The following is a 14341-nucleotide window of genomic DNA, read 5'->3' as shown; positions in this document are numbered from 1 at the left end:
AAACCTAGTATATCCAACACCGCAAAAGACGAGCAAAATAATCACCCCACAGAAGCCTTTTTGTCTTCAATAAAAATGATCTGCAGATCACTTCCATTAGAAGTTGTCTTCGTGGTTTTAAAACAGGACCAAATGGATTGCTGACGATTCATTTCTAAATTGAGGAAGATCATAAATGTAGTCAGAAGCAGCCATTTTCCACATCACAAATTTTTTCAAGTGGCTCCCATTCCTAAGCAGCTCAATGACTTTCACCATAAAAGATTTACTAGCTTAGACATTAAAATAATTCCCACATATTTCACCCATCTGCCCCTCATCCAGCATACTTTTTTTCCCTGCAATTCCATTATTAAAAAGAAAAGAAAAACAGAACAAAAATAAATCTTATAAGCTTTCTAATTTAATTTCTACAATTGGGAACTTGCCAGAGTAGCCAGTTTATTTAAGCAGCATGTTGCACATGCTAGCTGAAGATTCGATCTTCGAACTGTTTCTTTCCTGAGTCTCTAAGTAAAACTTCACTGACAAAACACGAATGATTTTTAAAAATTTTTGTTTTGTTTGTTTTTTTGGGGGGTTGGTTGGTACTTTCTATTTTTATTTTTATTTATTTATTTATTTATTCATTTTGCTTAACCAGCTAAACTACATTTCAAAGCAAGTCAGCGTAAATTCAAGATCTGCAGCAATAATAATCCTGCTAGAATGTGCTTGAGGTATATATACATATATATAAAACTAGGACAGTTTTTTTTCTACTGCAGAGTAAACTTAGCTGGAATCCAAACTTCAGGCTAAACTTAGTGTTTGCAGAGATACTCTGTGAAACATGGTGAAAATCAGGGCCATTGCTGAAGGCCAAATGACCCTCCTAAACTTCAGGTTCCCAGATTCTATCAAAAGTGCCACACGTCACTTCCAGCTTTGCTTCCCTGAAACATACGTGCAGATGCACCTTAAGCTTGGGCAGTCTGTCCTAATGGTCCCATGAACAAAATTTTTCATGGCTGTCACATTCTCCTTTCTTGCTAAGTGCCAGTAGCTGCTCATTCATTTACCTGCTCCTTATCCTCATTTAGTCTTTCCAAAATGCATTTTCTACACTCATTGTGAATTCAGGAAGATTCCCTTTGAACATTTTCCACTTGATGTGCTCCTAGCTGATCAGAAGATGCTGGACTGCTCTTCAAGACAGTGCTGGGAGATGCATGACAAATTACCACACATACAAAAGCCTTCTGAAGAAGGCAGTGAAAGTGCTCAGCAGACAGAGTGTTCTGCAGAGAAAGAGATTTCAAAGACCTTGGGAAAGTCTACCCCCAAGACAAGGATACATTCACCATCAGTTCCTAACTCAAGCAAACAACTCTGACTCATTTGCTGTTACCACTGACCAACTGCAATGCAGGAATGGTCAACTTGGTGTTAACTCTTTAACCTACTTCTAAAGAGTTAGGGAAGGTCCTTAAAGCACCACATTATGTCCTCCAGCAATCTCAACCAGATTCTACTGTGCAACTGGTTGCTCTGTCCAAGCAATGGCAAATGTCTTCAGTAACTGAACTACAGATAAGCCCCCCTTGATTTTCAAGAGAAAAAGTCAAAGGGATGAAGATAAAGGAGCAGAACTACTGCTTCTATTTGCAATTCCTTCTTGCTTGCAAGAATTACTTAAAGAGCTGTGAACATTAGCAATCAAGTATATATTTGTAATTACACTCATTACTACCGTGTTCCTTTTTCAACTTTACGTAGTACTTAAAATTTATATTTACTGTTACTATATGTAACTGATTACATAGAAGTTCTTATTATCATTTTTGGAAAAAAAAATCAGAGTTGAGTTTTGCTGAAGCATTTTGTTTTGTCCTTTAATGTAGCTTTTGACTGGGTAATTTAGTTTTCCTACCTTTCAGTGGAATGGCAAGACTTTCGAAGAACAGTACAGGGAGTGAGAGAAGCAAAAAGAGAATCATAGTTTTATGCAATTAGTAGAGTAAACATGTTCTTTACTGGTACACATTTTATATGTGTTATTGTACTCCATGGTGAAGGAAGAAAGAATAAAAAGGAGGGAGGAAGGGAGGCTTTGGGGTTAGTTTTTATTGGTAGCAGATAGCCTGACAGACAGGCAGACATTGTCTATTTCCTGTAATATCCTCATCCAGATCTGATGGAGATGAACACATTAAATGTACAACTCTATGAAAAACAACACTAAGTTAAAAAAAAAATAATGAGGGGCGAAGAAGGGTATCTTCTTTAAAATATGCTTTTTCTACATACTTTTAAGTGTCTGGTTCACTCCAAATAAAGCACAATTTAACTCTCTAAGGCTAACATAAGTGGGGTGAAGACTCAACTTCAATAGAATGACTAATTTCTAATTGCAGAGTCTTTGTTAATGATATTGATGCATAAACCATAAAAAGCATAGCTTGTCTCTCAGATGTCAGGTGCATACTTCATAGTCAGTAGCTAGAAAACATCCTTTGGAAACTGAAAATGTTGGGTGTAAAGGTGACTGAAAACACATTCACTTGAGCCTATTGACCTTGGTGGAATCTAGACTGGGCTTAAAACTATTTGGAGGCACTCATTTTTTAAAGTGAATCATTGCTTTTACAGAAGTAGCTACTTAATAGTTCTTAAACCGAAAGCACTGATAATCTTTAGTTTAAATAACATTTCTGGTAAGTTTTCTGAACAACAGACAGACTTTACCATAAAATTTAGCAGAAACCCTCTTAAAACAATTCAAGAAATAATTGTTGTCTTGGAGAATTTTCAACAAAACCAATGCAACTCATTTTAAAGCCTCTCCATTAGCCAGGATAGTCTATTCATCATTTCCTTCACTATTGGAACCCCTCTGGGAACAGGGATCTTATTAGTAAGAAACTCCCCAAATAATCTAGCACCTGATACTTTCTGTAAAGTCAAATACGTCTTATATGCATAAGATATATCTTATACATACATCGAGTATGTGTAACATGTTTTCAAAGCAATCTGAATGCAAACCAACCAACCGCCCTAAACTACTCACCCCACAAAATCTAGCATGTGAATCAACATTACCTTTTCAGCATTCAGACTATGTTCTCATTCTGCATGTAAATTCTTTAGATAATTCTTCACAAGAGTTCATTAACCAGAATTATTTCATGTTTAAACAAACCATAATCAGAAATTTTTCAATCATCTATAAAGTTTGTTTCCAACATGAGAAAAAAAAAAAAACTTCCAAGTACATACATTTCATTTTGCTACAGCATCAGTCAGGAAAAAAAGGGCTGTCATCATAGGGGACTCCCTTCTGAGGGGAACCGAGGGCCCAGTATGCCACCCTGACCCATCCCACAGGGAGGTGTGTTGCCTGCCCAGAGCCCGGGTGAGAGATATTCTAGGAACACTGCTCGCCTAGTTAAGCCCTCTGATTATTATCCATTACTAGTTTTCCACATTGGAAATGACGAGGTAGGCAAAAGAAGTTCTCAGGTGATCAAAAGGGACTTCAGGGCTCTGGGAAGACTGCTGAAGGGATCAGAGGTGCAAGTTCTGTTCTCCTCTGTCCTCTTAGCTGGTGACTGAGATCCGCACAAAAGGAGGAGAGTGGACACACTGAATGAATGGCTTTGCAAACGGTGTCTTGCTCGGGGTTTTGGGTACTATGGTTTGGGATGCAGCCTTGAGAAAGGGGGAATACTGATGGCGGACGGGAGCTGACTGACTAAAGGGGCCACAGATATTCTTGAGAGCAAGCTGGCTGGGCTGGCTAGCAGGGCTTTAAACTATATATGATGGGGGGAGGAGGTGTACTGGCCGACAGAGAAGTGTGTGGGAATGCAGTCACCTTGGGAGGCAGTAGATGAAAACCCCAGACTTGTCCTGGAGGTATTAGGGAGGGCTCCTCCGAGAAGGCAACAAGGCCAATAGCTAAGCTGAAGTGCTTCTTTACCAGTGCGTGCAGCACGGCAAATAAACAGGAGGAGTTAGAAACTGTGGTGCAATTGGGAAAGTATGATCTAATTGCTATCATGGAAACACAGTGGGATGAATCCCATGATTAGAATACCTTGATTGAAGACTACAGACTTTTCAGAAGGGACAGACTGGGTAGGAGGGGTGGGGGAATTGCCCTCTATGTTAGGAAGTGGCTGTTCCTATTTCTGAGGAACAGCCATGATCAGGTAGAAAGCTTCTGGGTTAAAATGAAGGACTGGTCCAATAAAGGGCATCTAGTGGCTAGGGACTGTTACAGGCCATCTGATCAGGGGAAGCCGGTTCACCAGGCCTTCTTGCTTTGGCTGCAGGAGGTGTTGTGCTCGCGGGCTCTTGTCCTGATGGGAGATTTCAACCACCTGGATATTTGCTGGGATAGCAACAAGGCGAGAAGCAGACAACCCAGGAGATTCCTGGAATCTGTTGAGGACAAATTCCTGATCCAGGTAATAGATGGACCAACCTGAGGTCAAGCCTTACTGGCCCTGGCGCTCACCAATGCAGAGCAGAGCATTAGAGAGGTTAAGATTGGAGGCAGCCTGGGCTGTAGTGACCATGCCCTGGTGGAGTTTGTGATCTTGAAGAATGGGGGCCTGGCAAAAAGCAGAGCTAGGGCCTGTGCTTCAGGAAAGCAAACTTCCAGCTGCTTAAGGAACTGCTGAGTGGGGAAGTTTTCCTCTGGGAAACTGTCCTTAAGGGCATGGGTACAGAACAAAGCTAGTAGCTCTTTAAGGACACCCTTCTGAGAGCGCAACAGCTCTCCATCCCCCAGCAGAAGTCGTCGAGCAGGGGAGGCAGGTGACCACTGTGGCTGTACAAGGACCTGCAGTTTAAACTGAGAGAAAAGAAGGAAATGTACAGGAAGAGAAAGCAGGGTTGGGTATCCCGGGAGGAATACAGGGCTGTTGTCGGTGTGTGTAGAGATAGGATTAGGAAAGCCAAGGCACAGATGGAGCTGAACTTGGCAAGGGATGTGAAAGATAACAAGAAGGGGTTCTACAGCTACAAAGGCAGCAGAAGACTGGCCAGCGAGAGCGTTCCCCCTCTGATGAAAGGTAATGGGGAACTGGCTTCCTCAGACATGGAAAAAACTGAGGTACTCAATGAGTGCTTTGCCTCAGTCTTCATGGGTGGTCAGGCTTCCCATGTCTGCCAGGACCATCAGCCTCTAGGTGATGTTGTGGAGAGTGGTTTCTGCCCCACTATAATGGTGGAACAAGTCCGAGTCCTCCTCATGAAATTGAATGTATGTAAGTCCAAGAGGCCAGATGATATCCATCCTAGGGTTCTGAAAGAGATGACTGATGTGGTTGCTGAGCCGCTCTCCATCATTTCTGAAAATTCATGGCTGTCTGGTGAAGTCCCCGGTGAATGGAAAAAGGGAAACGTTACTCCTATTTTTAAGAAAGAGAGAAAGGAAGACCTAGAGAACTACAGGCTGGTGAGCCTCACCTCTGTGCCTGGGAAGATTATGGAGCAGATCCTCCAAGGAGGGGAGGGACTGTATGCTAATGGGGCTCTCGGGAATGTAGTGAATATGTATCCGAATTCCTGTCAACTATTGATTATGTATTAGCTTGACCTATATCTATAGCACGATTTCTTCGGACAGTGTGCAAGTTAGGTGGAACGATCCCCCTTGCACCAGGGTGTACGCGTGTCATCAATAAACACATACCTGCTCTATATCCTTACTGGCTACAGGGTCTGATTTCCGCACGTCACTAGAAGCTATGTTAAGGCATATATGAGAAAAAGAGGTGATTCGAAACAGCCAGCATGGCTTCATCAAGGGCAGATCTTGCCTGACCAATCTGATGGCCTTCTGTGGTGGAGTGACGGCTTCGGTGGATGGGAGAAGGGCAATGGATGCCATTGGCCCGGACCTCTGTAAAGCCTTTGACATTGTCCCTCATCACATCCTTCTCTCTAAATTGGAGATGCAAGGATTTGAAGGATGGACTGTTCAGTGGATTAGGAACTGGTTGGCTGGATGCAGTCAAAGGGTTGTAATTCATGTTCTGTGTCAGGGTGGAGGCCAGTCATAAGTGGTATCCCTCAGGAGTCAGTCTTGGGACTGCTGCTGTTCAACATCTTCATCAATGACATAGACGACAGTGTTGAGCGCAGTCTCAGCAAGTTTGCAGATGACACCAAGCTGAGTGGTGCAGTCAATACATCGGAAGGAAGGGAAGCCATCCAGAGGGACCTGGACAGGCTGGAGAAGTAGGCCCATGTGAACCTAATGAGTTCAGTAAGGCCAAGTGCAGGGTGTTGCTCTTGTGTTGGGGCAATCCCTGGTATTTATACAGATTGGGGGAAGATCTTGAGAGCAGCCCTGAGGAGAAGGACTTGGGGGTCCTGGTAGATGAGAAGCTGGACATGAGCCAGCAGTGTGTGGTTGCAGCCTGGAAGGCCAACTATGTTCTGGGTGGCATTAAAAAAGAGGTGGCCAGCAGGGAGAGGAAGGTGATTGTCCCCCTCTACTCAGCTCTTGTGGGGCCCCATCTGGAGTACTGTGTGCAGGCCTGGGGGCCCCAGTACAGGAAGGAAGTGGAGTTCCTGGAGAGGGTCCAGAGGAGGGCCACTAAGATGACCAGAGAGCTGGAGCACCTCTCCTATAAGGAGAGGCTGTGGGAACTGGGTCTAGCTTGGAGAAGAGAAGGCTCTAGAGAGACCTCATTGTGGCCTTCCAATACTTGAAGGGAGCGTATAAACAGGAGGGGGAACAGCGTTTACAAGCGTGGATAGTGAAAGGACAAGGGGGAATGGTCTTAAACTGAGACAGGGGAGGTTTAGGTTAGATATTAGGAGCAAGTTTTTCACACAGAGGGTGGTGACACAGTGAAACAGGTTGCCCAGAGAGGCTGTGGATGCCGCGTCGCTGGAGGCATTCAAGGCCAGGCTGGATGTGGCTCTGGGCAGCCTGGTCTGGTGGATGGTGATCCTGCACATAGCAGGGGGGTTAAAACTAGATAATCATTGTGGTCCCTTTCAACCCAGGCCATTCTATGATGACATACTATGTAGAACATTATGTTTTTATGGTATTCCTTGAACTCCAGGTATTTTCCCAGCATTTCCTAAAAAAGCCAACCCCATAAATTGTAGCACTCACATCCCACCAAGCACTTGAACTGCAGTATATAACGTTTCTGAGATTAACATCCTGTCCAAATGCATAAATAAACCAAGGCACAGCTACTGAGAAAAAAATAACACGTTATATAACTAAGATAAATAGCTAAGAAAAAAAAAACTAACTTCAGACCCAGCTGTGCTTTAATAGAGCATAAATTAACGTTCCTTTTGTTAAAGAATTTTTAAATTCTAGAAGTATTTCACTGTTTCTGGTTTTAAACTGGATAGCAACTGAAAACAAGATTTATATACCTCTCTATAAAATACCAGATTTTGTTCTAGCTCCTTAACCTCTCTCTGGTGGGCAGAAAGAATTAAACTTGTGCAGGTTAAACTTGAAGTTATGTGGAGCTTTCATATAAAACTCTGGATGAATAAAAAAAATCCAAAAGCTTTGTGTTCCCTGTGGTTCTGTTCTCTACCATAAGTATTAGGGAAACTACCAGCATTACATGTGTCCAGTTCTGCAGGCCTACATACACTTTATGTTATGCAGTCTCTCTTCAGGAGAAACAGAGACTCCCTTTTCCGCAACGCCTGTTTCCCCATTAGAATATCCTCTAGCCTTCAAAAATCTGCATCTAAGCTGAGAAATTGGGGCTCAGTCCTGCACCAACTGAAGCAGAATTACAAGCTCAACGAAGAAGTATAAAGTTACAGAATGTCTGTTTTACTACCAATGACTGTAGTACTGTGGAAAGATCTACAACTCAATGCTAAATCATGCTAGTTGGCTTAAACAGCATTTCCAAGAGGCAAACAACAAGCTTCCAGCACTAAACTACTGTGGTTATTAAAAAACTTCTTACATTTTGGAAATGTGGATTTGGACATATTTTTACAACAACCTATCTATAAAATGGAACTATCCAAATATATCCACAAAACCAGACTATTATGTAGCTTCCTCTAGTGGCCAATCCCTAAATCATGTTTCTGCTGTCATTTACCGTAGTTAATTATTTAAATACAAATGCTGAAGTTCTGTGTTCAAATGCAGTAAATGTGGGAAGGCACTGGAGTTTGTACTTCAGTTCTCTAATACGAAAGCCAAGAAAATTAAGGCAGAACATTTGTTACTAATACTAAAAGGACAAACAGCAAAGTCAGGAGAAAACAGAGTCAGTATTTAGTACTTTAGTTTGCCCCTTTCTGAATATGCATTCTAATATATTTAGTTACATGGTCAAGCGTGACTTTCCCATCCTGAGACTCAGGAAACAAAACAGATGTTCAGCTTTCATTTTCTTCAGATATTTAGTATGAACCATCCAAATTTCATCTTGACAGTGTATGTGCATCTGTCTTTTAATGAGGCTTATCACTGTAGGATGTAAACCTAACAAACATCATTAGGTTTGTTTCTGCAATGCTTTTTTTGAGCAAAAGAGCAACTAAAGTGCACATCACTAAATCGGGATGCTGTTGAAATCAGAAGGCAATCTGACACACCTCTAAGGCATCACAATAATATCAAGGCATACAGAAATACAGGATGCGCAATTAATAGTATGAAATTTTATACTGAGTTTCAGAGAGCTTCTCTTATGGGTTGAAATTATTTATGGAAGGAAAGGGATAACTTAACTGCAGAAAATGACAACTGCCCACTACAAAACATATTATATTGAACAATCCAGCTTTTAAAAGTACCTTTATGTAACATAACAGCCATCTCTGATTTCTGACTCAAAATGAAAATAAATAAATTTAGATTTGGTAATTCCCATATTAATCCAACTGAAAATAATCACAAGGATTAAGTTACTGAAATTGTATAGGCTGTGGAAAATCATGATGCAATGTGAAAAGGATTTGTAATGTGAAAAGGATTTAAAAATCTCTGAGAAAACAACTTTGTTTATAAAGTTATTCTGGGAAACAACAGCACTAGCGTTTATGTCTAGATGACTATCTTCCATTGAATGAGATTCTTTATATCTTCTTACACTAAAAACTACAATTTCCTGCATCTTTTTTTTTTTTTTTTTTGCCTTTGCACTTCCCCACACTCCAGAGCAAGAGAAGTCTCTTCCCAATCCCCACCTCTCTCCCAGTTTTGTTTTGTTTTTCCATATATAATGAAATTCCCTTCAGCTTTGACAAGGATATTAACTCCCCCAAAGTGACATTTTCATTTAATCATTTTTATGCTGCCAGCAACTTTAGAGAGTGCAATAACTGTTGAAACATACAACAAAGCATCAACTTTTTAACTGAGGGTCAGCAACAAATTATTTTCAGAACACTGCTGTACAATCCCTTGGGAAGTCTACAGATAGCTCAACAAGGCACATCTTACCAGCTCCCTTAAACACTCACCTCTCCTTTGCAGAAGCTCACATGGAACTTCCACATGCTTTAAAGAAGAGAAGGCTGTGCCTGGAGCAATTAATGATTACGTTTCTCTTTTCTAGATATCATTCCATTTGTTGCCATCTACTGTAGTATGTCCTACCATTCAAGCTGTAATTTCTCCCCCTGTGCCTAGTACTTAGAAACATGCTCACAGCAACTATTGTCCCTCTATTGTCAATGTCTGCCTAAATGTATTCATTTTTACAGCTGGAGTGTGTCTGTTATTTGTCCTTAGGAGAGCGCACAGCAGAGGATTTACAGCACAGTAACCTCAGGTCTCAAGTTTGCATATTCCCTTGCATACCATTACATCCTTAGGGAAAGATAATGTAGCTGACAAAAAATGTCAAGGTCCCACTAAAGAAAGACTATCTGTCCAATTCTGGGGTGTGTTGCCAATTGTGTTTATGCTCCTGGCCTTCTCACAGCATATTTCTAAAGCTGCGGATTCTGCTGGAAGAATAAGGAAAGATTCAGATTCAGACAAAAATATTCCCAGAAAAAGGTCTGTGCCTGTTTCTCATCACTCTGCAATGGCATTTTGGCATTACAGCAATTGAATATGCAATAGTGTTTGCAATCTAAGAGCCTAATAAATAAAACATTACATTTGACACAGAGAAAATTCAACAAAATTTCATGCATGCTTTTCATTTTTCATGTTAAGGGTTAGAATACTAAGTACATTTCAGAGCTTGATTCAGCATTAAGTAATAAAGTTTCTCATTATTCCTTCTATTCCATTCAAAGTAGAAACTTCAACCAAAAGCCAGTATTTTAGTCAGTATAAACATCAGTACACAAGTTATTACACCTCTGACTAAATAAAAATTAAATGTTTCTCATGAAATGTTATGCGTTAAATGGATAAAACAAAGGAATTAAGTAGAGTGATATCTTATTGAGCCAGTATGGGACTAAAGGCAAATGGAAGCCAGTGAATTCTCTTCCTGCACGATAGGGTTCCAGTTACAGAATTAGCATTGTTATAGAAACGGTGGTCCTGATATTACTTCTAATGTACCAGCATATTTCAGTGTTAATGGTTGTTTGTTAAATGCTCAGCTTTTGGCAGACCAAATATCAATTAAGAATTATCAAAAAAGAAACTCTCACCTTATATAATATGGCAGAACATGAAAAGAAGTGGTTAGGGTACCTGTATTGCACTGCTTACAGCTTTAAAAAAAATTGCAGCTACACATTGGCTGATCTCCGCACACCAGATTTTAAGCTAAAAAGTGCAGACTTCTCCTAAGTAAAAGTTCACTTTAAACAACATTCAACTTACGCATTTCTTCAACAACGTCTGGATCATATTCCTTGTATTTTTCTATTTCTGCCTTTAGCTGCTCTTTTTTCTGCTGGAGGGCAGCAAGTTCCTTCATCAGAGCTGCACGTTCTGCCTGAGGAGCATGTTGGGAGATACATTAAAAATAAAAACAATACAATAAATCATTGCATAGAACATGTTTCAAAAAAAAAAAAAAAAAATTAAAAGCTGTTTTCACTACTGCTTTCCATCAATTTACCAATTCAGCATTTTATGCACACACAAAACTCAGCAACACTCAGTGATATTGAATACAAATTGGAAGGAAGAAAATTAAGGTCAAAATGGAAAATGAAAAGAACAATTTCCTACAGCCTTTGAACTCAGAGCAGTTATACAAACCACTCACTTTGCTCTTGTGCTTAACAGTTAAAGGACAAGTAGAAGCACTAACCTCGTGATTAAGGACAGCATTAGAGAAAAAGCTGCCATCTACATTTCCACATATCTGAAATACCAACTACATATGAGTGCTCCCATAATGTATTTTTCTCCTTGTTTGTTCCACACCATTTAAGAGCAGTGGTCTCAAAAATACATTCAAATATTTATGTTGTGAGTGTATGCACTACTTCCCTCAGATTTTCTACTTACTACTACTAATTTGCAGACACTAGACTCAACAGGACCCCTTCCACAGCCAACTCAGCACAGATTTCTACTTCAGCCTGTACTTACAACCAGCCTCTGCATCTGGCTGAGAACGGGGATATTCAAAGAACTCCTGCTAGGGCACTGAGTAGCCTCAAACAGACAGGCAACACCAGATAAAAACCTGACAATTTACAATACCTGCAGCAGCCTAACAGTCTGAGGTACTATCAAACTTTTGTATTCTCAGTACTTCTGCCAACAGCCTGGATTCAGCCCATCCTGCAAAAGTGGAATGGAAATCAAAGGCTTCCAGATGCTTGGGGGATATGGAAGCCAGCTGCTCAGAGACCAACATTGTGATCCAGATCTCTCAGGACTTTTTCCTGATGTTTAAGCTGGAACCAAAGTGTTGGAAGCATCAGCAGAACAGGATTTCCAGGACCAATAGATACTCGCAACTAGGGCAGGCCATGTGGTAGAGAAGGCCAGGCCTCTAACCATCCACCTGGAAACCTGACAGGCAGAGCTGTATGTGAAACCTGTGTTTCACTGATTATGGTCAAATCCAGAATGCTTCTGTAAAACATTTTAGATTCTAAGATATGGCACTTTGCCACAGAATTCCGACAAAATTTTTTACTGGATGTTCAAACCATTTATGCTGAGCACCTCAAAGCAAATCAGCAACTCAAGACACCCTACAAAATTTTTCGAACATACTACTTCACGTGTACATTAAATGTGAAGCCTAAATATTATTTTGCAGTGTACTTTAAGCAGCTTCAGCATGCTAAGAGCACCAGTATTAATTGATACCTCAAAATAATGATAAACCAAAAAATAAGATCTCCCAACACGTAAGTTCACAGTTACTAGATTAGGCAGTTCAGGAGCCACTGGAAAATTTGGCAGGTAACTAAGAGCAGTTCAAGTTTAACAATACCTTTAAACATGAAAAAGTCTAGACAATTAGATCCCAAGCAGTCACACTTGGAGCAGCTACTTATCACTATTTTCCTCATTAGTGCATGACCAACTAAAGGAAGATTCTAGCATTTAGGAGTATCTGATTTGTTCCTCCTCCTTCCTCACCTCCAGCACTTAATGGATTTCCAATGACTCATTACTACTTGCAAACTCTGAATACTTGGATCCCTTTTCCCTAGTAGGACAGCCTCCCCCTGAAAACCAACTTACAGTATTTTCACGTCCAATTTTTGATTTTTCCATGCCTTTTTGTAAAATCTCTTTTTTCTGACTGGTTTCTGCAAACTGATGAAGGAAACAAAAAACAAAATCAACCTTTTTCAGTGACATACACACTTAACACACAAAACACATACATGCACACTTATAAAGGTCCATACATAGATAAAATATTTAAATAAACAGGAGTATATAAATGTCTAAGTATATATATTTTAAGTTGTGTAATAAAAATAAACTCAAAATAAATACCAAAACACCCAAACATAAGTTCGGGGCTCTGACCCACAGAAAAGAATTACAGGAAGCACATGTTTTACTTTCATGCCATATAATCGTGTTGCATGCTGCAAAATCCTGTTTCATACCATAACCTGGCATCTCTACGCAAAGGCACCCACGACAGGGAGGCTTTGGATTAGATGACTTCTTTTCATCCTTTTCCACCTCTTTAATATCTCCCATAGCCACTCCCTTACTGACTGGAAGCAGTGGCAATAGCTGCAGCAGCTCCAGCTGCTCAGCTGCTGATACCAGCCTTCCCAAGACTTGGTATGCCATTTGTGGTGCCCCAATCCTTTTAGTATACTGGTGCATAGAATTCTCTACGGCCAAAAGGCATGTGGAGCCATGGCTCCTCCTGTGCGGCACTCATAGAGTTAAACTTTCAAGCTGCCTCCCTTCAGGTCTGAAGCAGAGGCATCTTTCAGAGGAAGCCATATCTCACAGGGCTGGCACAAACATTGCCTGCATTGCCCTGTCACTCCAGAGTAATTACCTATCAAGATAGATCTCTCCCCATTACCCAGCTGCCTGTCTTTAACCAGGTCCACCCTGTTTAGTTGGAAGTCTTCCAGGGACACTTTGGAAGCCCTTAATCTGAGCCGGATGTATGACGCACCCCCTGCTCCTTGGTGGCAGTACTCAATGCTAGCTAGAGTTTCTTGAAATACTAAACAGCATGAATGAAAACATAAAAAAAATATATTCTAATAAACATTTAGTTTGGAAATTAGCTACTCCACTTGAAATCAATACCAAGAAAAAAAAAAAAAGAAAAGGTAGCACTCTTTGTAAGTGCAAACTCTGGTTTAACTTGAAGATGTTCTGTGTGTCAGTCAGGTAGAAACATCAGATTAATCACCAGTATGATGGAGGTGGCTGTCAAAGCCCTCATTTCATTCCTAAAAAGAAACCAAACTCCTACCACTGGCACTGTCTCTCCCCAGAAACTGTCACACAACACCTCTGCTTCTACATTCTCATCCTTCTCACTAATGATCCCACTGAATGGAAGAGCATTCCTAGACACTTCTTGCAATCCTTAGCCTTGATAATTTAACCATATTTATATTCTTGTGCAACTGAATTGACAAGACTACACTGGTTTTTACATGAAAAACCATTTCTGCAGCATGGTCCTCTCCAGGCAGACTACATACCTTGATTGCAAGAATTCAACCCGTTCATACAGTGCAAACAGATCTGGTTTGGAGCCACAGCCAATTTCTACTTAAACTCATGTCCAGTGCATATGTTCAGAAATACATCCATAAATGCATGAAAAAGTATGAGGCAGAGCTTATTGCCAAGTCTTAAGATATTGGACATAAAGGTAAATAAAGCTCCATACTGGTGCTTTCTAAGCATTAGGTCCCAGCCCAACTACAGTTCACTTGGTTCTGGGGGAAGGTTCCTTTT

The 14341-nt window shown here is 40.7% G+C and overlaps 1 protein-coding gene across 19 annotated transcripts in view; it reads right to left on the bottom strand.

Annotated features, from left to right (window-relative positions):
• Window positions 1-14341, bottom strand: part of MND1 (meiotic nuclear divisions 1) — a 38498-nt gene that overhangs the window by 9444 nt on the left and 14713 nt on the right. For 9 of the 19 annotated variants that reach the window (XM_040698864.2, XM_025149579.3, XM_025149582.3 and 6 more), the window contains 3 exons: window positions 12632-12706; window positions 10799-10913; window positions 46-154 (listed from right to left, as the gene is read on the bottom strand). In XM_040698864.2, coding sequence (XP_040554798.1) covers window positions 46-154; window positions 10799-10913; window positions 12632-12706 — 299 coding nt within the window. Of the gene's footprint in view, window positions 1-4; window positions 155-10798; window positions 10914-12631; window positions 12707-14341 lie in introns of all 19 variants that reach the window. The other 10 variants (XM_040698865.2, XM_025149580.3, XM_025149583.3 and 7 more) reach the window with 4 other exon arrangements.

Source organism: Gallus gallus, chromosome 4 (genome assembly GCF_016699485.2).
Source record: "Gallus gallus isolate bGalGal1 chromosome 4, bGalGal1.mat.broiler.GRCg7b, whole genome shotgun sequence".
NCBI classification, from domain to species: Eukaryota; Metazoa; Chordata; class Aves; order Galliformes; family Phasianidae; genus Gallus; species Gallus gallus.
This window is presented reverse-complemented; position numbering and strand designations above follow the sequence as displayed.